Source organism: Battus philenor, unplaced genomic scaffold (genome assembly GCF_028537555.1).
Source record: "Battus philenor isolate CCGP_79_NKW_IND1 unplaced genomic scaffold, ilBatPhil1.0.hap1 SCAF_5, whole genome shotgun sequence".
In the NCBI taxonomy this organism is placed as follows: Eukaryota; Metazoa; Arthropoda; class Insecta; order Lepidoptera; family Papilionidae; genus Battus; species Battus philenor.
The window spans coordinates 10,387,842-10,412,510 of record NW_027181715.1 but is presented as its reverse complement, the minus strand read 5'-3'; the positions used below and the strand labels follow the sequence as shown (position 1 = coordinate 10,412,510).

General features: G+C 38.6%; 1 protein-coding gene across 1 annotated transcript in view; it reads left to right on the top strand.

The window, feature by feature from the left end:
* RasGAP1 (Ras GTPase activating protein 1) overlaps positions 1–20,287 on the top strand; it is a 36,848-nt gene extending 16,561 nt beyond the window's left edge. The window contains exons 2-16 of the mRNA XM_068772446.1: positions 141–261; positions 8,505–9,303; positions 9,888–10,003; positions 10,343–10,535; positions 10,962–11,110; positions 11,621–11,837; positions 12,601–12,804; positions 13,297–13,440; positions 14,192–14,286; positions 14,713–14,823; positions 15,290–15,426; positions 15,581–15,719; positions 16,335–16,513; positions 17,287–17,419; positions 17,562–20,287. Coding sequence (XP_068628547.1) covers positions 141–261; positions 8,505–9,303; positions 9,888–10,003; positions 10,343–10,535; positions 10,962–11,110; positions 11,621–11,837; positions 12,601–12,804; positions 13,297–13,440; positions 14,192–14,286; positions 14,713–14,823; positions 15,290–15,426; positions 15,581–15,719; positions 16,335–16,513; positions 17,287–17,419; positions 17,562–19,086 — 4,262 coding nt within the window. The 3' untranslated portion in view covers positions 19,087–20,287. The remainder of the gene's footprint in view (positions 1–140; positions 262–8,504; positions 9,304–9,887; positions 10,004–10,342; positions 10,536–10,961; positions 11,111–11,620; positions 11,838–12,600; positions 12,805–13,296; positions 13,441–14,191; positions 14,287–14,712; positions 14,824–15,289; positions 15,427–15,580; positions 15,720–16,334; positions 16,514–17,286; positions 17,420–17,561) is intronic.
* The last annotated feature ends 4,382 nt before the right edge of the window (positions 20,288–24,669 follow it).

Here is a 24,669-nt window from a genome sequence, read left to right as displayed (position 1 = left end):
AATAATAAAATGAAATTATTTGTATTTCTTACATTATTATTAAGTGAAAATTGTTTGAATTTCCTTCGGAGCCGGTTTCCAATAGGAACATGTTCCAAGAATTATTTTGGAGATGATAAATCAGATTACATTTATTGCAGGTGAAGCAAAGAACTTGCCAGCTCGCAACAATGGCACCGCCTGTCATCGGGACATATACTGTGTGTTGTCACTCGACCAAGAAGAGATATTTCGCACTTCCACAATGGAGAGAACACTTAAGTGAGTAAAGTATAAATAAAATTGTATCTAAGCCGCCCTCTCAGTCGACAGTGTGCATAATATTTTGCATTGTTAAAGTAAAACCCTAACATATAATTAGCAGATTGCCGGGCGGTCGTGTCACCTGACGTTTGTTAATTAAACAAAACCGCTATTGTCAGCCACGAGTCGTGGCTTGTGATCTAACGCCGTTACGTGATCGCATATATATTTTACGTCTTATCTCCGTTAAATGATGTTAACTTTTATTTTCTCGCATAACAGTGGTCATGCCCGTATTTCATAATGTCACACACAATGTGTTATTGCTGCCTTTTGTCAAGATAAAAATGTCAGTTGTCAATTGTTATCAAGTTTATATACTGTTTCAAATCACACATAGCGCGGGGGATATTTTTCGTAATTGGTTTTTAAATTTTACGAACGGTTCTGTAAACACCAAACTATCTTTTCGGTTGATGCGTTAATTATAAAAGCGCATAAAAAGTGTTTTATTACAAACAAAAAAATAGTGTACTGTGAAAATTTAGTGCATTAGTACGAAACATCAAAACACAAATAAAAGTCTATTTGCAACTATTTATAGCTAGTTGATAAGAAGCGAGTAAATTTATTACGGACCGGACCAAAATCTAAGGTTATATATATAAGCACCGTCAAAAGCAGAATTAAAAAAAATATATTCATGCTGGAGAGAAAAAGTGTACTTATTCTTATTGGTCAATCGCGTTATTTTAAAATCGTGTAAAAAAGTGTGGTGTACAGTACAATAACTTTCACCACGTGGTATTTTGTAACAATGGATTCATGAGTTTGTAAAAGCATTCTCAAATATTTATAATCGCACTAAGCAACCTAATTTTTTTAACAGTCCGTGGGTCGTGTTTCCGTACGACCGGAATAACGGTCCCTTTGTTGGATATCCGGACGGGCTTCCGGTATTATCTATCGTTCGGGAGCGATTACCGACTTATTTAGGGAACAAACATATTTACTGGGTCAAGGCCTGTCCGTTTCTGAATGAGTAAAAATTAACGACCGTTAGCTTGAATTAAGAGTAATTACCCGAGTACTACATACGTTCGAGTTGTTTTTTTCTCGCTTGCACAACTGGTATTCAGAACGCAGCCATACAGCGCATGTTGTATCTACAATTACGAGAATCACTCGGTGTCAGCTTGGGGTTCGTGTTGCTTTCAATAGTATCATGAATACTTTATTAGGTGCTTACGGCGGCGCGGCTGTCGTGTTCGCACTTATTTATGAATAATGTCTCTAGTTCCTTTTTTCATTCATATCTCACATATTATTTATAACTTGACTGTTCGCCGGCATTTGTTTTTATGAATTAAGACCACTTAAGATAATTAAGGCGGTCTAAGAAAATTCACTTTCAAAAACTTACAAACACTTAAGCGCCGGTTCACGTTCTAGTTTAAAAATCTCATGTTCGCTCTTACAGCATATATATAAATTAAAATTTATCGCCAAACGAAAAGAAAATAGTACAGACGAACCTTATTTTCCTAGACAAACACAGACAGAGTAAATTTTTGATCCTGCTATGAAACTTTTGACAATAATCAAAACTAATAAAAGGCTTGTCAAAATGAAAACGAAACGTGCGTTTTAGTAATCATTATTAATTATTAAGACATTAAATTGACAAAGAAAGTGATCACTCTAGAATATGCTTTATTTATTTTTGTTTGTGACAGGCCAATACCTTATGACAATAGGAAATCTGTGACGTTATCTCAAATTTTACACGATGATAGTATTTGTGTGTAATAGTATTTTTTAATGACATTTAATATGATTCGAGAAGTAAATTATAAAGTCTTCAGTAGTACGATGCATTTAATATTGAGGAGTGTATGAGTGCGGTTCTCCGAGACGGAGATAGGTGTGTCACATTCTAGGAACTGCTTATTTAGGATTTCAGCGTGCGGGACGCATCACGTTGTATAAATACCAAACTTACTTAGTGTACGTTTTGTTAACCGAAATTATGACTTTAAACTTAATCTGGTACTTATTTATATACGTGACATGAGCGTGGTCCATAATTTGTTGAGCTTGAAAATTAATCAACAATAGTTAAAAAGTTAAAGAACGAACTTTTAAAGAAAAACATTAAATTGTGTTTGATATTTATTCTGATATTTCGATGTATAATATAGTTACAGTGACCAAGGGGTCAGTGTAACTATTTAGCCACATAATCAACTAAAACCTTATGTTTATTTAATAACTGTAGTTGGATGTATTAAGTTTTCTTCAATTTGTTTCGTTTTCTTGTTATGTCGTAGGTATTTCGAATTAACCGACTTGTAATAGCTTACAAATTACGTAAATTATTGTTGATATACAAATTTTTAAATAATGTCGGTGAGGAACAGCAAATAAACCCGCGGCACAGTCAAAGAGTTGTCGCTTGAACCGCCGGAGCGCTGGAATCTCTCCAATCAGCTCGCTCTTTGTTAAATATAAGATTTAAAGAAACTGTTTTGTATCTATATATATATATGTAAAGTTTGTTGTAATCACTGTTTTTAAATACACTACTGGAGTTATTTCTCCGACAGGCGTATCAATTTGATTATTTTGTTAAATTCTTTTCTGTATAACAATAGTATAGGTCTCTTAATTTTAGTTCTGTCCTTGTTTGGTTTTTCATTATTATCTGCTCATTTGATGAATTTTGATGAAAGTCTGATGTACAACCTATTTAAATGAGTTTTGCCTCACTATTGTGTTGACTATTTGATGTACTACACCGATGTAATTTTATTGTGTAAGTGACTGGAAAACCATAAAATAAAGAAATAAAGCATGTAAAACATTTGCAAGTGAACCATTAGCCGTCGCAGTAACAATGAGCAGCAATAGAGAGCAATAAAATGACGTGGGAGTTTGTTCTTTCGGGATTAGGAAAGGGGAGGTTTCATTGTGCGGCGCTGCGGCGTGCCGCGTCCCGGATGCGTTTCCGGTGCATGCATCACCGGCGCGGAACGGCCCTTCCGCTCCTACCCTCCGCCTCGCTTATGGAATTCAATGAATGAGATTCTGCCACCGTTTCAAAATAACCTTATAACACGAGAGTTTTAGTTTACCTTAAGTTGATTTTACTTTTTTGGATAAAGTATACACTTCTGTAATACACCCGATCCTGTGAAATAGCAGTACGCAGCGGCCCGAGGCTCGCTTAGGAACCTTCAAGCATCGCTACCTTAAAAAAGGTTTTTAGAAGGTTTGAGATTAGTATCACTCTGAATCTCATGTGACGATTTATAACGTGAAAAAATTCTAAATTGACTTTGAAAGTGTAAATATTGAGTTTCTTGCATGTTCTTCTCGTTAGAATCAACATTTCGATCCGGGCAGTAGAAATGTATAAATATATGTCCGCTATATCAATGTATTGGCTTTTCGAAAGTGTATATATTTGTTTCTTCGTTTCAAACGATTTCATTTGAAGCGTCCAAAGAACTAAAGGAAAAATGTGATACTTCTTCTACTTACTTTTCTAGTCTCAATCTACCGTTAACTATTCTTGAAATCGAGACGTTCTGTAAAATAGACATTACGTACTGGTCCGCATCTTAAATGAAGCCCTTTATACGTACTCTGGTAAAGTCTGGATGATGAATGGTGATTCTAAAATCAAAAGTAATTACTAATCGAACACAACTTTCGCAGGGTGATGTGTTATAGGTGTAAAAGCTTTAAAGAGATGAATGTATAGCTCATTTGTCAGCAAAAATCTTTAAAGCTTTTACGCCTGTTTCCACTCATTCTGTATAAACTGATCACTCTGAAATATATACACCCGTTTAAAGCCTTAACCATAACCAATCACCTTCATTACGTAAATGTATATTGCCAAAATAAATGATGTTCTAAATTCAAAAGTAATCACTGGTTGAGCAAAACGTATGTAATTAGAAACAAGGAGGGTATGTGCAAGCCACCTATACCATGTTGCACAGTATCACACAGGAAAGGGTTATTTGTTTGTCGAGCGATCGGAACGGAAGTTCGATAATGATTTGGTGACCCTAGAGGTGAGCAGGACGCGGTGGCGGATATCGAAGGAAATGTCACGTCACTCACACAGCGGACCGCTTAATGGGTTCTTTGTCTCGCGATACCTTATCGCCCCGACTCTGCTCTAAACTATCTGTGTGCTTAGGGCCGATACGCTCGCCGGACTCACACGTACGATGCGTATGAACTCTCCCTCTATAAGTATCCGTTATTACGTCATTAAATTGTAATCACTCCGAAGTAAAAATAATTACATTATTGACGCGTTAATGTTAACATTAATGTATTATTTGCTGATAATGTGGCAATAAGAAAAAACAAACGAGTTTAACCTCGTATGAGTCTGTATGAAGTCCTTTTTATCATTTGTTTCGAAGGTCATATGCTATATAACAAGAGATCGATTCCTATTCTTTTAGGATTAAAAAGTAGATTAAAGGAGGCTGTGTGCTCTCGAAATATCTTCAATATACAGACATTATACGCATGCAAAAATATTGTATTCGAAGAAGTATCTTCATCATCGCCAATCAACCGATACACTCCCACTGCCTATACACTGCATATATGCCTCCCCCAAAGATCGCCACCATGGTCGTTCTCAAAGTTAATATTTATTCAGTCTGTTTTAAGCAATGTATTAATTCTCTTTTATTTTTGCTGGACAAAGTCCTAATAAATTTCCAATAGGACCGATGTTTTGTTTACCTATGTAGAAGTAGTTTTTTTATGAAGTTAGAAGTAGGCTATATTGTATAAGTAATACATAGATACATGGTAACATAAAAAATACATAGGCGTTATTATAATTCAAGGCAATTTCTATTTCGAATATTTTCCTCTTACAAATTTTTGAGATTTTCAAAAATTTGCTTTTGTACGGCAGTTTTAAAAATTAGTCGCTAAAAATAATTTTACGTCATAGATTTTCATAAGAATGAAATGATAATATAGTTTTTTTCGATAATAATCGAAGGAAATGATGTGCTAGTCGCGATGGTCTTCAGGTGTGAACAGTTCGTAAATCTCGCGGTGCAGCGGCGTCGAGCGGAAGCGTTCAAGTGATAAATTGTCGGCGGAACCTCGTAGCGCGTAAAATGATCATCACTCCCGGCGAAATAGGCCACGGACCGCCGGCAAGTTTAAGTGCGTGTCTACATACAGCGCCATACACGTTGCCCACGCTGTACACGACGCTGTATCGCCGAGTGTAGGTGTGGCCTGTTCCAATTACTGAATAGTCCATTTAAAATTGTCCGTCAAGAGCGGTCCGATGAATCATCTATCTCATATCTCGTACTACTAAAGGCTAAATTTGATCTGCGGTTTCCTAATAAAAGTATACGTTGCAAAACTAACGCAATAACACCAAAACGTAGTGTTTTGGTTTTATGTCGTTATTCAATTGAATTTTAAAAAACTGTTTTTGCGGCGGATTTTGTGGTTAATAATAATTTTTTTCACACTACTTAAAATTATAGTATAAATGATAACTTTTTCACTTTGTTTATTTATAATTGCTATTACCTCTATAACTGCCAAAATAGAGAACGGTTCAATCATTTCAGCTTTAAAAAAATGAAAATCTACGAGGCAAAAACTACACTTACATATTCCCATATACTAGAGTTAAATAAATCAACTGTCCCCTCGTGTGATATTAGGCATTACTGAAAATAAAAATATAAGCTCTTTAGTTTCACAGCGTATGAAATATAAAATAAGGAGTGAATATATAGCTCATTTGTCAGCAAAAAGCTCAAAAATCTTACAATTTTGTTTAATCACCCTGTATAAAGTGATCACTCAGAACTATGTAGCTTTAAGTTATTTTTTCAATAGGAATTCGACTGGCTAATTGCTTTTGAATGTGCTTTTTGTTATTACATTATCGTTACGTAATTTATTTTCTCTGAAACAGTTATTTTTAGACAGGGTGTGTCGTACAACAATTGACAACAAATGAGCTATAGATTCACCCTTCGAATACCTTACATTTATACCCTTGTGTGTAAAATTAAGGACTACGCAAAATATTTTTTTTTTGTTACTTAAAATGCATGTTAGTGATTTATTTACATCGCATGGCTTCTTGGCGACTCTGTAAGGAGAAGATTTAAAAAAAACATGTCGACAATTATTTGTGGGAAGGCGGCGATACGTTGGCAGCGATCCGCCCGCTGTGTTGGTGGCAGCGCCGCCTCCATTTTATAAATACCGAGTTGCCGGATGTATCCGCGGACTTGTTCCCTACAACGCTGTGTTGCCGCGTCTGTGTACACTCACACCCGATAAACTTTACTAATTGAACAATGTTTACTACGTCCTATTGTATATAATTACCTCGATACGAGCCGTATAATGTATTTATAATGTATGTATGTATACATGAAAGTAAATGTATTTATTTAGCAGAAGGAATGCACATCACGCGAAACCGACACAGATGGCGTAACATAGCGCGCCATAAGCTTTTCAAAATGGGCCACGAGCCTCAGGAGTGAGGGATGCTACGCTAGGAGGAGATGGATCATATATAATATGTTATTATATCTTTACGATGAATAAAGCCAGCAGGAATGAATGCTTTTCCCTCCCTCCCTGCTTCGCTTCCTTAATGCTGGAGGTCGTGACCTCAATCATTAGTGGTTATATCTCTTACGATATTGTTCCATCTGTTACGGGTTTCTAACACGTGTACTGCCTCTGTAACATTTATGATGAAAGTTCGGGCTATGTGTATGAAAAATTCGAAGATTCTCGGTATGAAATGTTTGAGAGCGTACATAAATTTATAAACTAATTATTTGCTGTTTGAATTTTGTAAGTTTATTTTGAATTTCTCCGTCAAATTGTATTGTACAAACAGCATTAGGGTTGGTAAGACTAGCGCTTTGAAATCTCGAGTGAAAATATATGTATCAAAGTTCCATACTGATTTATACACTACTGTTTTCGGTACTGATTCGGTAGGTGAACCATTTTTTGTTGATTTACTGAACAAAAAACGTGTGTGAAACAATTAAAGGTTATTTATTTCGTAATTATATCGTCGAATGAAAAGTTAGTTTTTTCTAGAAGAGAGCGCGTTTGGTAATCAAAGTACGCATGACTAACGACTGATGTGGTTGAAAAATTCCCGAGTGGAGACCATGATCTCATGAGACAGAAGAAGCGTCTTGGACCTGGATAGGCTTCGCACTTAATGATCCGACGACATAATAAAGGTCATCGGAAGTAGCTCGATACGGGCAGGACCAGACCGGACTTCACGGCGATCCATGGTGGAGCCCTATGTCTTGTAGTGGGCGTCTGACACGGTGATGATGATGATGGATGTAGGAAATTAATTATTTTTTTGTAGTTCGACTTAAAGGATAATGTTTTTTTTTAATTATAACTAATTTAAAATAAAAATTATTTAATACATATTTGTATTATCGGCGCGCTTCACAAAAAGTTAATATAACAGTCATTTAAGGCGGCTTTAAATGCATTCATTACGTTATTGTTTGAAGCGGCACTATAAGCGGACGGAAGTTGATTTTTTATCTATGGTTCCTGTTGACATATCAAATAAACAAACTTGATTGATGGCGTTGCCGAGACCGGCAGCCACGGCGCGTTATGAAGACAAAGCCGTGATAACATGTAAACATAACGTGACTCTTGTTATGAGTCGTCTAAAAGTAAATATTATTTACGTAAAAGGCGTTTCCATACATTGTTATATACCGAATTTAGTCTAAAAAAATTTAATACGACATATGCCAAAGTATAATTTTTTAGCAAAGAATATAATTCGTATAATGTTTTTTTACGTTTGTGCCTATCCCTTCCCCTCCTCTGCGTTCTGGGCGCAATTAACACTCAAATTTCCACGAATGAATATAGACGGCTGTGTCATAAAGTGTGGTATGCCGAATGTCAACACATCGCCCTCAAATGCAGGGATTCGTATGAAACAGTAATTTTATTAACGACCTTTATGCATCAACTAATTTGTTAGCGACTACTCGTATTGTTGCTTTTACTTTTACTCCCACGTATTTATATTGCGATTGTTAACAAAATTTAGCCCCAGTGACGGCTCTTAACACATTTTAAAATATTTTTTTTATTAAAGACATATCAATTCCTGTCACACGAAATATGGGAATGTAAAATTTATTTATTACGTTATGTTTTTACAGCCCTTTCTTCGGCGAAGAGTTCCAGTTTGAAGTGCCTCGAAGATTCCGATACCTTTCCATATACGTGTTCGACCGCGATAAACACCTCAAACAGGACAAGGTCCTGGGCAAGGTGGCGATCAAAAGAGAAGACTTGCAGCGCTACAACAACAAGGACCACTGGTTCGCACTGCGACCGGTCGATGCGGACTCTGAGGTGCAAGGCAAGGCGTACATCGAGCTCACTCTCGAGGACTCGAGAAAACGATTGCGGATGGACCCGAAGCCGCCCGACCCGGACCCGGCGGCGGACAACTCGAAAACGAAGGGCAATAATCTCGTCAGGCTGTCTGAGTACTGCAAGGAGAGTATGCGGTTCGGCTCTTGTTCGAGTTCCACGAGCAAGAAGCTGCTGAGCGCGGTCGCCACGGAGCCGACGCTTACGTTGTCGCGGTCGGAGAGTCTCAAGGATCGAGCGCAATGGGCGATCCGCTCGAAACCTCCGATGCATACGATGTCCGAGCCGGACGCCTCGCCCACACCCACCGCCGCCGACTACTGGTCGGATCCTGAAAGACACTGCGCGGCCCGCGTGGGCCCCGACACCCTCCGCCTCAGGGTGCTCGAATGCTCTGAACTCACCACCAGGAACGGCCAGTGCGACCCATTCGCTCTCGTCACGTTACTTTACTCCAACGGACGGAGAGTCGAGAAGCGCACCAAACCTAGGAAGAAAACCGTCAACCCACAGTTTGACGAAATATTTAGCTTTGATCTCGTCATGGAGGCCGACCCGAAGGACAAGGATGGCTCTCAATCGGTAAGTTCTTTAAATTAAACACAAATAACTATATCTACAAATATTCAAAATTCTTCTATTCAAGAAATAATAACTCTTGTTTTTGCTAATTTTAGTAGTCGTGTTGTGTGCCGGATACAAAATATATATTTTATTATTTTTGCCTTTTGTGTTTTCGTCTTGTTTGTTTCTTTTATAAACCGTACTGTTCAAGTCATTCTATAGTACCTGTAGAGATTACACAGCGAGTGTCCCATATATGCTGCAACGTTTTTGACTGTAACAATGCTATCAGTTTCACATTCGTGCCATTCAAAATGCGTTGAATTATTTTTCTTATACAATGACATACATAACTTCGGGAAACGATTACTTTCAAATAACGTTATTGGCGTATAGTTTTTTTTTTGTTGTTTGCCTGTTGATTTTATAGTTTTCCCGTGTTTGAGTAGGCAGAGGGCTAAATGCAGACCACTAAGAAGACCTATTTTATATTAACTAGTCTAGAACTACTACTACTACTTGAATTAGGGTTTTCAGTACTACAGTAGAAATATTTACTAAATGGTGCAAGTACATTGTTCATGTTTTTTTTGTACTTGCAGGCCGGAGTGGCGTGCGAGGCGCGCGTGTCGGTGTGGCACGACGGGGCTACGCCCTTTTTTCTGGGCGAAGTCCGCCTGCAGCTGAGGCAGCCTGAGCCTTCGCCCATGTGCGCCTGGTACTACAACTATATATTAAATCACTTAATATAATGTATAATAATAATTTATAATATATAATAATCGGTCACAGATAGAGCTTGAAAAATTTTCTTTAGAATTGGGGACATATCGCTCAAGCAACCAATAGCCGATGCGGACGAATGATTCTCTAGTGGGGCCACTTGGTGTATTGACGACATAGTTAAGTTACCTTTGTGGGTGGCCTATTCTTTGCAGTGAGGCGTCTACCGGCTGATATGATGATGATGTAATGAAACTAATATAATCTTATGTTATGTATTGCTGTTAGCGTGCCTATTTGAAATTGATAAATAAACGATTTGTGACCTTGCCAGGTTTTTCCTGACGTCGCGGGCAGGCGGCGCGCTGTCCCGCGGTGCGACGCCGCCGGGCACGAGGCTGTCAGCAGCGGGCAGTGCAACGCTTGGCTCGCTGCGGCTATTACTCCAGTACACTGTCGATCACGTCTTCCCCATACACCACTACCGACAGCTCGAGGAACTCTTCCTCAGGAGTGTTCACCAGAAGGTAAATAAATCAACTCTCCATACGCTTAATTTTGTATCATAAATAACAATTTAAAGTAACGATCATCTGTAAAGTGTTTTAACTTTCAAAGATATCAATTTGAAAGAAGAGTTTTAAAATTAACAAATATAAAAGGTAAAAATATATGTAAACTCTTGATCACATCGAACATAAGTTATCAATATATGTATACACAGATGCACAAAATATGACATGTATTTACATATCCTATAGCTGATAAAATTACTAGGCTAATGTAAGGTTTCACTCTGTTGCTACAGTAGTGTGTTACTATAAAAATTGTATTAATTTTTTAAAATTGTAATCACTAACTTAACAAGAGAATTCTCTTGTCAAATTCGGTTTAACTGTATGTTTTCTATCTATAGCTGAAGTGTGTGTACATTGTAAAATGTTGTGTTGCAGCCAATAACTGCTTCGGCGGTGTATATATTAGGCGAGATAGTGTCTAGCAAGACGGACGCTGCGCAACCTTTAGTGAGGCTGTTCACCCACCACGATCTCATTGTACCCATCGTTAAAGAGCTCGCGGACGCTGAGATATCTGTTCTCACGTAAGTATTTTACCACATATGTTATATGTATGTATACGTTGGGACTTATAGAAAGGCTCAAAGTTACCTATATAATAATGAAGAAGGCTAGCTTGGATCTTCGCTGCCAGATTGAAATGAAGAGCTCCGCAGAAGAACTAAGGACATCGACGTTGCTCGAAGAATTGGTCGCTTGAAGCGTGGCGCCGTTAGCTCGAACAGTCGAAGGTGGTAGGTAAACGCGGCCTCGGTAATAGAGCCCACTAGATGTAACAAAGACATAATAAAGGTCCCAGGAAGTCACTGCATGTGGGCAGTATAAGAGCAATCATCGTGGCGATCATTGAGAGAGGCATATGATGCCTTGCAATGAGCGACTATCGGTCTACATTCATCATGTACGATTATATTTCCTTAATAATTTTGTCTTTCATTATATTGTGTTAGAAAGTCCTTTTCGATTTTGTAACGAAGTTAGTTGTCGTCAAAGCCCGTTAAAGTGAGACTGCAACAATTATGTGACTTTTTCAGGGACGCAACCACAATATTTCGCGGCAATACGCTGGTGTCCAAGATGATGGACGAAGCGATGCGACTCAGCGGGGCTTCGTACCTGCGTTCGGTATTACGGCCCACGCTCGCCGCTGTGCTGGCCGAGCGGCGGCCTTGTGAGATCGACCCCGCGCGGGTCAAACCTTCCGCCGCCATTGCTACCAACTTGGCCAACCTGAAGGACTACGTCGAACGGGTATGTCAGACAACACTACATAATATTATAATATTCAACTAGACTCTGTTTGGTTGTGTTCATCCTCTGGGCTGCTGAGAAAACTATTTGTTCATTTATTTATATTATTATCCACGTTTAAAGTGACCACTCATTTGCGACATGAGAAAAATACCCTATAAGACCTACAGAGTGTCCCAGAATATATAGTTAGTTTATCGCCGGTACCATCGCTATTCCTTCACAATCGGTCGAAATCTTTGGATCAGTCAATCCCTTCAAAATAGTCGAAGCTAGTGGCAGGTTAGGGTGCCCTAAATAACAGCTGCCCTCGACATTAACTTCTTATTAAAAATAATATGAGTATAGGTAACTCACAGTTAAGAGCAACCATTGAGTTTTTGGCCGGCTCTTGAAAATACCTACTTGAATAATGATGTATTGAATTTGATTTTCAACCTGAAATACAGTAATATGTTCGGCAGATATCACGGTAGCACAAATGGGCCAAATAAATAAAGCTTAAATTTAGGTGGCCCGAAAAAAAAATAGTGTCCATACGAACAAATGCTTTTATTTTAACGAGTATATTGTAATAAACGTATGTAAAATTAAATTGTTGTTTACTTCCTGATACTTGGTATCTCTTCTCTTATATGATGAATGATCTTTACAAAATTTACCTGGATATACGTAAATAGATATATTGACGTGTCGTAAATGTTCATCACGGGCCGCAAAATTGACACCACTGGTATAAGAGATGTTGTGTGCGGTGCGGCAGGTGTTCGCGGCGATCACGTCGTCGTACGCGACGTGCCCGGCGGTTATGTGCCGGCTGTTCGACGCGTTGCGACAATGCGCCGCGCGCCATTTCCCCTGCAACGCGGAGGTGCGCTACTCCGTCGTGTCCGGCTTCATATTCCTGCGCTTCTTCGCGCCCGCCATCCTCGGCCCGCGACTCTTCGACCTCACCACCGAACAAATTGTAAGTATACGATACCTATACAGCAATTCATTTGAATAGATTCACGCTTTTAACACACATGTTTAGAAAATTTCAATCTTTAAGAACATGCATGTTGTGGTGTATAGTATTCAACACGTTATGGCTAAAGATGTGCTATAGTCAGTATTGACATATGTTGTTATTTTGTTTAAATACAGTTTACAAATGAAGACTTTGACTTCTGTAATACAGAAGACATATAATAGAAGCTAGGGAACTAAACAGATTTTGTGTTTTATAATATTTAATAAAACTAAAAGAACTGATAGGAATTTATCGCTAAAATCGAAAAAGAACGTTTTAATGAGATGGAAAATCTTTCTATTAATCATAGCTCATGCAGAGTAAGCCGCATGGAGAAAAATGTCGCTAGCTATATTGCTCAAAAAGAAACATTGTTTATTGATTATCTCCGTTTAAATAAGCGTTTGTTTTTTGAGACTATTTAAATTTGAATATGAATATTTTCAGGATCCACAAACCAACCGTACCTTAACGCTAATCTCAAAGACCATTCAGTCGCTGGGTAACCTGGTAAGCAGTCGTTCTGCGCAGCAGGTGTGCAAAGAGGAGTACATGGCAGAACTGTATCGAAGTTTTTGCACTCCCAGACATGTTAGTACACCGATATTTTTAACTTCCATAATTTAATGTGCTTCAATATGCTTCACTTAGTAAACTCGATATGCAAAGATATTAAATATTTTCATGCCAAGATTTTTGTCAAATGATTTGAAATTTTTGTCTAATGGAATTGCAGGAGTTCATTCTAACAACATTTATGACAATAACTAAGACATGTTATTATTTTATTATACTCTTTATACTCGACATTAAAAAAGGGTAAAATGTTTGATAGTAGATAGCATAAGCAAACCGCCCGGATTTATATTGGCACGCGGCCTCACTATCTTGTTTCGAGCGATGGCTTGCATGCATACGGCGATGTTCAATTTCTTATTTAATTTCGTTATTGAAGAAGTAAATTATATTCTTCATTTTCACTGCTCTCTTCACTGGTCAGCCGGTAACGGTCACCAGTTCATGATAGAAAATTAGTGTTTCGCTCACTGTGAGATTCAGGTCACTGAATTATGCTCTATTTCATACTACTGCGATATACCAATTTTAAAGAAATTGTTTCTATTTTGTCAAATTTTATTTTAATCTAGTTTTAATAACTTTCAAATTGTTTTGTACGTCAAACTGTGTGTGTGTGTCATTGTGGTGTGAAATAAATGTTTGTCTAGGTATTTACCCTTAATGCGAACACGAAGTTTCCATAGTAACTGAACTGACTCTAGTTATAGCGCCATAATTAATTATAATTTTACTGTGAATGTTATTACGTTGTCATTGTTCTCAGGTGCAGGCAATTAAGCAGTTCCTTGAAATAATCTCCACTAGCTCTGATACCCAAAACAACAACATTCAAGAGTCACCTGTGTTACTTAAAGAAGGGTGAGCGTTAATTTTCTAAAGTTTAAGTTAATTGAATTGAATTGAATTAAATTCAAATTGCAATATTCAGTAAAATCCTATTTTCATGCATTCATGGAGCAGATATGGGTACGTTTTTTACTTTAAATTTAATTGAAAGAAGTTTATTTTATACATTTAAAAGAAACAATGTTCATTTCATTAAATAAATTAATACTTAATGAAACAATATATTTCCGTTTCCCACAAAGACAGACGATTTTATTAAGGTAGTTGAAAGATGCTGGATGCAAGCCTTTGGGAGGCCTACGTTCAGTAGTGGACGTCCTGTGGCTGAATAATGATGATTATTAAAATATGTAAATAAAGTTTTAGCAATATTAGCAATCAGTTTTAATTTTAAATAATAGACTTATCATTATAATTGTATATTGTTTTTTTTTATAGTATAATGATCAAGCGGTCGGAGAGCGCCCGCGCGGGTTCTGGCTCACCGAGACGTAGGTGGACCCGTCCAACGAACGCACATTCCAAACGGAGACATTTTAAGCTTACTAGGTAAATTAGTAAACTTTTTATATAATGATATTCATTTGTAAAGTCTTTTTTGCTGAAATAACGCTGTTTATTGGTGACATTTACATCTTCACTGGATTATATAGTATTCTTATAGTCTGTACCACCTAACGGGTATAAGTGGTTAGGAATCTAATATAAACCGGTAAACTTCCTTCCAGTGAGCAAAAGATTTAGAGAGATTACCATGCGAAACCCAAAAAATAGTAATTTTAAGTAATTTATAAAAACCCTTGATGTTAGGCTTGGGCGACGTTATTTATTTTACGGGAAAGGAAGGCTGCCAAGCTCTTTCGTTATATTGGTTTAGTGAGCGCCGTCAGTTCGAATGTCATTCGAACCACGTTCAGTATTTTGAGTGTGCCCTAAAGAATCGAAGCAGAGTTAGATTAGTTGCTATTATTGAATCCATATGTCGCAGTCTTCATAATTATATAAAATTTTTCAGTTACGAGTTGTCGTGGTCTCGCAGTGGTGCAAAGGCGCCCGCGCACCGGCTGCCGCTGTCGGGCGTGCTGGCCGTCGCCGCGCTCGACTGCCCGCCCGCCGGCGCGCCTCTCGGCGCCAACAACATCTTCCAAATAGGTGCGACAATATATTAACATAAGTCATCGTATAGGCACCTCGCATAAGATTTTTTATTTCCCAGTAAAACATATTTAATCGTTGTATAGTTGATACTCAAAAAAAAAAAAGAAAGCTATGGATGACTTTAATGTTTGATGTGTGATGTGTGCAGTGCACCGCGAGCGCGTTCTGCTAGTGCAGGCCAGCAACTGCGTGGAGCGAGCGGAGTGGGTACGGCTGCTGGGCGCGCTGTGCCGGCGCCCGCCCGCCGCGCCGCACCGCGGCTACTACGCAGACGACAAGTGGACATGGTAACATTCGCTTTATCACTACATCTGTGTAACTTGAACCTTAATAACGACTATATCAATAGCAGAAATTCAATAAACGCTTTAATGACTATAGTGCTATCAGAACCTTTGTACCGCGCCTTATGTATGCGTGCGTTGACGGGACGGATACGTTGGATAAAGGCTTGCATTCAATGTTTTGCGACTTTAACAAGATCATCTGTCCATCTTATGAGTAGACTCCTAGGTACCCGGTCCGTGGTCTTCTCTCTAAAACCTTAAGGCACTAGCGGCGATCCATTCTTTATGTCCTTCCCACTGCCACTAAATTACCAATCCGCTAGACAACGTTCATTACTTTTTTACGTCTGCGGATCTATTTTAATTTGCTTTCGTAGAGAAATCTCGAGCATATTTCTATCCAAGGATAGTTCAAGTTTGCCAAAGAACCTCGAGTCTCCGTTTCTGTGTAGTATATGAATAAAACGATTATTATTAATTAATTATAGTGATGTGTAGTTACATAACGATATGGTCTAGGACTAATTATTATGTAATTTGTACCAAAAAAATTGTGAATTTCACTGACGTTTTAATTTTTTACGAACGTAACAAGAATTGATTTTTTTTTAATAGCTGCGGACGTAGTGAGCCTGAGGCGGAGGGTTGCGGCGGCGAGGGATTGGATGAGCGCGCCCGCAGCGCGCCTGCCGCCCTGGCGCTGCGGCTGGACCCCGCGCGCGACCTGCAGCGGCTGCACGCCTTGCTTGTCGCGCACGCACAGCGCCTCGACGAGCGGCGCCACCGACCTCACGGTAACCTTTTTATAAATATCAACCACTACCTACCCATCACAATCTCATGAAATAGGAGTACGTAGCTGTCCGATCCGAGGTTCCTCAGGTAGCCACCGCTCATTGCTACTTTAAACCAGGTTCTAGGGGAGACACTCTCTGCGCCCGACCACCTTGAACCCGCGAAATGCCAATTGACCAGTGAGAATCTGATCCCATAAAATAACTTACCATATCATATACCATACACTTATTTATTAATTAATTTATATCATCACTATGTAAAAAAATACACTATAATATAGTGTAATGTATATAGATACAATACAATAAAACAATATGTTTAGAAACCTAGGGACACATATTTTAACTTGGTTGATGGCTTGTTTGAAAAAAGTAAAATATTTTTCATCTCTCCATACAAATAAAACAAATAGTATTGCCGAATTGGGCAAGGCATTTTTAAGTTATCAGTTTAACATAACATTTGGCGATTAGTTTTTATTATTATATACTTAATTTGACTTTAGGTTATGAACACTCTTTTAAAATATAAAGTAATTATATGATATCCGTTCAGTTACATGAATGCTCGTAAGTGAACATAGCTCTGTCAGTGCAGTGCTGTATACATTTTAACATTCACAATTCTGAACACAGCAGCACAACGTTTGGAATATAAGGTGTGTTACATCTCTAAAATTTCCGTTTTGTTCACGTCAGCGCCACTTATTCCAAAAGGTTACATCGTGCAAGGGCACCTATCACTAGTTAATAACATACAATTGTTTCAGACGGAACAACACTTGAAGAACGCGAGGCCGAGGCGTCAACGCTATGTGAATTACAGAAAACTGTGTTCGACCTCGAACACCAGCATTGCATATACCGTCGGTCTCTTGCAAGAGAGACTAAATACGGCAGCAAGTAAGAAAATATTATTTACTTTATACAATATATATTTTTAACAAACTGTAAACTTTACAAAACTGCAGCCCTGTTTTAGATGCTTCAAATACTTAAGATCATATCTTCATTAAAGTTTTTCATGTTGTGTGTATCGTTCTAGGCAAGCGCCGATAGGCGACGACAATTACCTGCACCTGGCGGGCGCGGCGGCTAGCGTTGATGGCGGGTCGTTCTTCTGGCGTGCGTGGCGAGGCGAAATGTCTCCCACTGTGGATCTCGATGGAAAAACACTCCCCCCGCAACACACCTCCATTGACATCGGTTCCAGCACCGAATCACTCAAACTGGCCCGTCTCGGCGATGAGCGTTCTTCTGGCAAATCGAATAAATCCACGGGCAGCGGCTACCTTACAATGTCTTGTTTAAAACACGAACCTTCCGAAGACAGCGACGCTTCGACCGACAAGCCCGCGCGACCACCCAAGCCAGCGCGGCTGTCCCCATCGCGAGCCGCTTTCTCCTCTCCACCGGCGCTCTGCGAATACGTAGATGTCGAGCTGAAGCCGCCGCGGAGAGGCCCCAAACCCGAATATACGCCCAGACGATTCGAAGTCGACGTCTCCCATCGATGTAAAGAGTACGAGTTGATGGCAAACTTTATGAGTCACGCGCACGCCTCTGACGATGATGCGCCGCCAGCAGTACCACCGCGAGGGAATACGGCTGCGCGGAATCGCCTGCAACCCAAACCGGACCTGGAAACTAGACGGTCACGGGAGCGCTCGACTTTAGTGCACGTCACCAGCGGATCCTCTAACAGTCTACCCAGTGATGGCGTCAGTCCGGACGAACAGGACACCCTAGCAGAGTCGACGCAGCCTCTTACCAAACTTGACACCGTTTCGAATGATGACAGCCTTCTCGCCGAGTTACAGCGCGACACGTACTGCGTGTTAAAAGTATGCGAAGACGAAGGACAGGAACATGAAGCCTGCGAGCTGGTGTCCGATGCCTCGATTGATCGTAAGGAGAAAGAGGAATATGGGATGTTTTCCAGAATAAGCATACAAAGAAAGTCCAACCCGATAAAGACCCAACCGGCATCTATTAAGCCATTAAAACCTTCGAGTTCTACGTCGAACGTGCAAGACGCGGGCGCCGTTACGTCCCGACCGTTTACGGAGAGATTGACGCCGTTTTTCTTGAAGAAAAAATCAAAACCACCTGACGAGGCGCAAGTGGCAAAATGTGTTCGCAAAGAAGATAATTTGATCGGGAGGCTAACGCCTCGATTCGGCCAGTCCCGGCTGTACGGGCGCGGGCAGTCGCTCGAGCTCGCGCCGGCCGAGGGGCGCAGTAAGCGGATCGAGCGCTCGGCGACTACGGTCAACATACAGACGAGACCCATCAACTCGTCAATAGTGGCCAATTTCAAGTTTCTCAGCCTGCACAGGTACGGGCCTCAAGACGACGTGCAGTGCCATGCGTTCGTTCGCAACGAAGACGCTGAGCACCTGATGCCAAAAGGCGAACCGTCGAGCGCGACCATGGAGAGGGATGTATCTAGAAGAGAATCCGGTGAGATGGAGTACGTGGCAAGTGAAGACGAGGCGCTGAGCAGCACAGCGTGGAGGCGCAACCACGGCCCGCTGCTGGCGGCCGCCACCAACGATATCCGGTTGTAGTGCACGTGTTCGTCGTGTACATGTGGGTGTACGTGTGGGGACGTGTCTGCGAGTGCAGTATTTGCATGCGTGCGTTGTTACGTCAACGGTTATGGTGCGATTGTAAATGAACTAAGCTAAGGTTATATTTATTTCTATATTTTTCGAACTCCTTTTCGTCGACCTGAAGTATGTGCCTCCTCTAGTTTGTAGTGGTGTTTTCTGAATGAATAGTGACTACTGTTTATATATGATAGTGTTAATACTCAAAAGGTGCCAAGAGTTGTGCGACCTCGTTATTGGATGGATGGAATCATTCCTTTAGCACAATTATGTTATGAAGCTAAATCTTATACTAAAGAATTAGATATGTTCTCTGTGATCGGTATCACTGTCCAATGTTGAATCTATCGATACAAAATAGGAAACGTTAGCATATTTGTATATTTTATTTGCTGTATGTTATTGTAAGATAGGATGCCATGGTGTAAATAATTGGACTGGTTGATTGGTTCTAGTAATCTTTTTGATCTAAATCACATATTCAAGGAAATTAATTCATTCTATGGCTATGTTAATGTATAGTTTTAGAAATAGACTGGGCTATAAATTATATAACGATGTCAGATTCACTAACGATTTTATTGTTAATACCAATTTACTATATCTAACAAATTCAAAGTTCTATCTCTTCTTGAATCGAAATATTTACATTAAAAGTTTAAAGGTAAAATAAACTTTGAGATGTGGTCAGCATGTTCCATAAGTAAATGTACTTAAAGTTTGATATTATTAAAGTAATTATTTCATTTGTGTTTACAAATGTAAGGAACTATTCTAAATGTTTGAGACGAGACGGCCTTAGCGAGACGACCTCGGCGACACCATTACTTAAGCTGTGATTCTCTTTATAAACTCAAATCATATTTTCGTAGTGTATAACATAGTATGATAAGAAACAGTCAATTGTGCTATAGTGCGCGGCGGCCGCGGGAGTTGTGCGCGAGCCGTGCGCGAGCTGCGTGAGCGGTGCATATTATTAACGATTTTTCTATTATATAAATTTTCAAGCAGTTATTTCACTAAAATTCTTTAAAAAAACTTTTAAATTATATTCTAAATATGTTGTTGTCCTATTTCTACTGAGGATTAATTTATAAGAGATATCTTTAAGATGGAATAAAGTAATGTACAAATTAATATTTCTTTAAAATATAATTATATGTTATTTATTTTACCTATTTTCATTTTTTGTTAATAAAATACACGGTAGTGTAAACATTTCCTTATTATTTATTGGTTGGTACCTCGTCATTCGGAGCATTGCTAATTTTTAACAAAAAACGTAACAACCGCTTAATCCAACTCGACTCTGTTGCATTAGGGAAACCATGAAACATCTTCAAGTCTAATCCCGTTAAAGCCTAAATACAAAGGTCTAAACTACCCATGTCTGTCACCAGTGACAACATACAACACAGAAATATGGTCTCGCACTTCGGGTCTCATTGGCAAGCTTACAGTAGTTCAACGAGGCGTTGAAAGACTTTTGCTTAAAATTTTCGACGATATCGAATCAGAAATAAGGAGATCCTTAGACGGACGAAATTAACTGACATAGCCCAGCAGTTTGGTGTGGTAAGCTGCTGAAGGCCGATTCTAATCAGTACTATTGGAAATGTTTGAGAGTGCTATACACAACTGTGGACGCCCTATGGCTTATTAAAAATGATAATTATAACTTCATTAAATTTTGTCTTTAGAGCAGATATTAAACTAACTTAGAGCAGATATCAAGCTTGTTTTAAATTAACGAATAACTGTAATTCTGCAATAGAAAAAGGTTTATTTATTTAACAGAATTAATTAAGTGTTCTCTCAGACACACTAGTAAACGATTGAAGTGGCAGATTTTAACGTACTGCAGTAGCGTTTGTCATATATTTTATGCAATAAGAAATTTTATCGGAAAGCTTACTAGCTTCTCTGCTTTAAGTTTACCGAACCTATGACATTTATCATTCTCTACCTTTAATTTTATTGCCTGTTCCATTGTTTTTTCTTTCACGAATTTTAATTCAGTCCACCTGCTATATACGAGTATAATATTACAACTGTTGTTATGTACGCGGGGATCGAATGTCTTTAAAATTCAGGTTTATACTGTAATAGTGAATACTACAATCTGCATGGCATATGAAGTTTAGGTTCCAAAAGAAAACAAACCGATGTATACCAAGAAATCGAAACCCAACAAATTACATGTAACCGAAACAGCACTGACATACGGTCGCACCCTGGAGCCACCAAAACGGTGCACGACCCCCACATGCACGGGCACGCCCGCTGTCAGAAACAATCCAGCCACTTACGTATACCTACACACATCACTACAGAGTAACACCGATCGCGAAACACCTAGATCACCTAGAAGTCTCAGAACCCCAGGCACTGCTCCCATGTAAAACAATTGGATCCGCTGTTCCATACACATCGGCTTTAACCGTAGGACACCTAGACCTACCCAGGAGTCCCAGAAACCCGGGCACGGCTCCTATCTAAAACAGGTAGGCTCGTCGTCCTAGGAATAACAAAGCCGGACCACCGGTCCGGAAGGGTCCTCCACACTCACCCTACGCACTTGCAGAACCACCGCACATGCGCGCACTCCGTGCGCCAAAACATGCCTACCAAACTCATGTCGTTTTCTTTGTAATACCGCTCGGTCTCCATGTCTTACCAATTTGAAATTACATGTCATTAAAAACAACATATGGTCTGGATGACAAAAGTGGTGTAATAAATTGAAGTATTCTAACTTCGAAATTTCTCTACGAGATTGAAACAGAAATGAGGAGATTATTGAACGAACTAAAATAATCGACATAACCCAGCGAATTGGCAGCTTGAACAGGTAGTGGGCAAGCCACATAGCACGCAGAACAGATGGCCGCTGTGGCCCTAACGTTCTTGAGTGGGGACCACGGTCGAACAGACGACATTTTTAAGGTCGTCAGAAGTCGCTGGATGTAGGCTGCTTCCAATCGGTCCTGTTAGAAATCTATAAAGGAGTACCATGTTCAGCGGATGACGTGCTACGGCTTACATTATCATGATAATATAAAGTTAACAAAATAGACGAATACAATTCAATTAGATGTGGTAAACTTTATTGTTTAAACGTGACCTTTAAGATTTGCCTGTCATGGATCCGTAAATTGAATAACAAACAATTCTTATCGTAAATCACGTTATCTTTGTAGTAAATTAGACATTGGGACTACAAGTCAAGGAGGTTTACGTTGAAAACCTATATCACCTCTTATCAGAATATACGAAATTGCTTATGGGTAAATATTATAGTACATACTTATTACTTTGTTATTTGCTATATAGTTGTATTTATGTATGGACCCTTTAACTGTCTATTTAACCTAAAGCGTAGGGAGTGGGTCTTTAAATATCTCCCTTGGCAGTTCGAGATGCTTCTGTTTTTTTATTTTTGTTTTATATCCTTTGTCTATTAATTAAACGTTTTCTCTATTTTTTTATTTTATTGTGTGGTATTTCCGTGTTATCGCATATCAACTTATGCGTTGTTTACTTTGTTCTTGTTTTTATGCAATCAATTTTCGAGGTTTAAATACACGGATCGATATTGTACAATTCCGTGAATTGCAAGACGATTAATCAAATCCGTAATATTTAAAATGATTAGCTGAAGGGTATACGAACTATTGAAATCGAGCTTAGGTGAATTAGTATTAATATGAGACAATAATTGTTTGTTGTTTCATAAATTAGCTTTATTTGCGTGTCCAAGCAACAACTTGATAAAGTTTAACAGACGTAATCGAGATTACGGTTATATTTTGACAAGATTTTTTTGGACGGGTAATGAATTAGTTGCTTAATTTTCCTTATAGTTCTGCGAAACCGATGGTACCATTCACGAACACTTCACGCTATCCTCATTATCAATTGACGTCATATTCGCTCCATTATTTACATATCGAATTATTATAATTTCCTTCAAATAAATCTTAGAAGATTTCTAACATTTTTTTACCACAAAAATTAGGTCTTATGATGCATTTCCACAATCCAGTCACCTTCATTTCTGATCAGGAGGTAAAATATTTTTTTGAAAAATGTTAAATTTATTAAGATTCAAGAAGGCCAACTGGCCAGTTTTATACTCTATAGTTAATAACAATAATATTACAAACTTTTTTATGTAATAATACACATCGCGGTGACGTCTTTAAGACCGGACTTATTCCTATTTTCAAAAACATTGATTGAAACGCGTTCTTATAGCACTGTCCTGTTTCGCTGTCGCTTGCTATTTTTAGATAGCTTTCTTTTATATTATGAAGATCTATTCTTGCCAATATGTCAGTATGGTCAAGGTAAAAAGGCTGGTATTTCTCTTTCCGTCTTTGATTTATGCTTAGTATGTTCCATTGTCTTAGCCCTGTCACATTTCTCGCGTATTTTTTTTAGGGTTTAGGTGAGTGTACATATTTCGCATCTTCTGCATCAGACACGAGAGTACATTTGTGTACTCTCAGTACTCTCACAAAGAAAACTTTCGAGTCGAGACTCGAAAGTGTTCTTTTTCAATTAGTAATATTTAAATTATTCCTCTCTTTCATAAATCAGGGGAGGGAAAAGATAAACACTGGTAGTGTTTATCTTTTCCCTTAAATTTATTTTAAGTAATGTTTTATAACGCGAGTATCTTTGTTTCAGTTTATTGGCTTCTGTTTTAGTTAAAACTATTAATATTAATAACTGCTCTTCCCTTTTCAGATAAACCTTATTTCCCGACAATATATTTTTTTAAATCTTTTTTTTTTGCATTATGGGGATTCATGTTTTGTTTATTTTAACCATGATAACTTCCATAAGTTCCACTGTTTGCTTTTGCATTTTAGTAAGTTGTTTCAGTGTAATTGCTATAAGAACTTTACAGGCGCTAAACAACTTTTTGTGTATTTTAGGAATAATGTTTTGTCGACAAATAAAGCAATCATAATGCTGCGCGCTGTATTAATTTTTTCTGGCGTGTATAGATTTCCTGTTTTAATTATCCTCGTCTATGGCAATGGCAATCGACCAATCATCTACCTAAAGCTAGCTAAATAATTTCTTTTTCCGTTGAGATGGGAGAAGACATGACGGTACTAATGAAAAATAATAAAAGAAAACCACGGATAGCCCTTTAAATTGGTATACCTCTCACCACGAAAAGAATACCTTGTTTGTCTCTACATTTTTTGGTATTAATAGTACGCATTTAATCAATGTCTGTGAAGACGTTTCCATTACCTCAATGTCCCCCAAATCTACCACAATGCATATAATGTTAACAGCAGATTAAAATAATGGTTGATGTGATAATTATTTCAGTTATGCTTGAAAAATATAATAAAACACGAGTCCTCAAATAATTCTTCGCACTTATTATGAAGACGTCATTCTGTGTACTAAAAATAAGCTAATATAATTATGAAAAACATTGCTTTTTTCCTACACTTTGTAGTTATTCCATTTCCAGGAAACCAAGTGTTTCTCGAGTGATAAGAATGTATGGGTAAT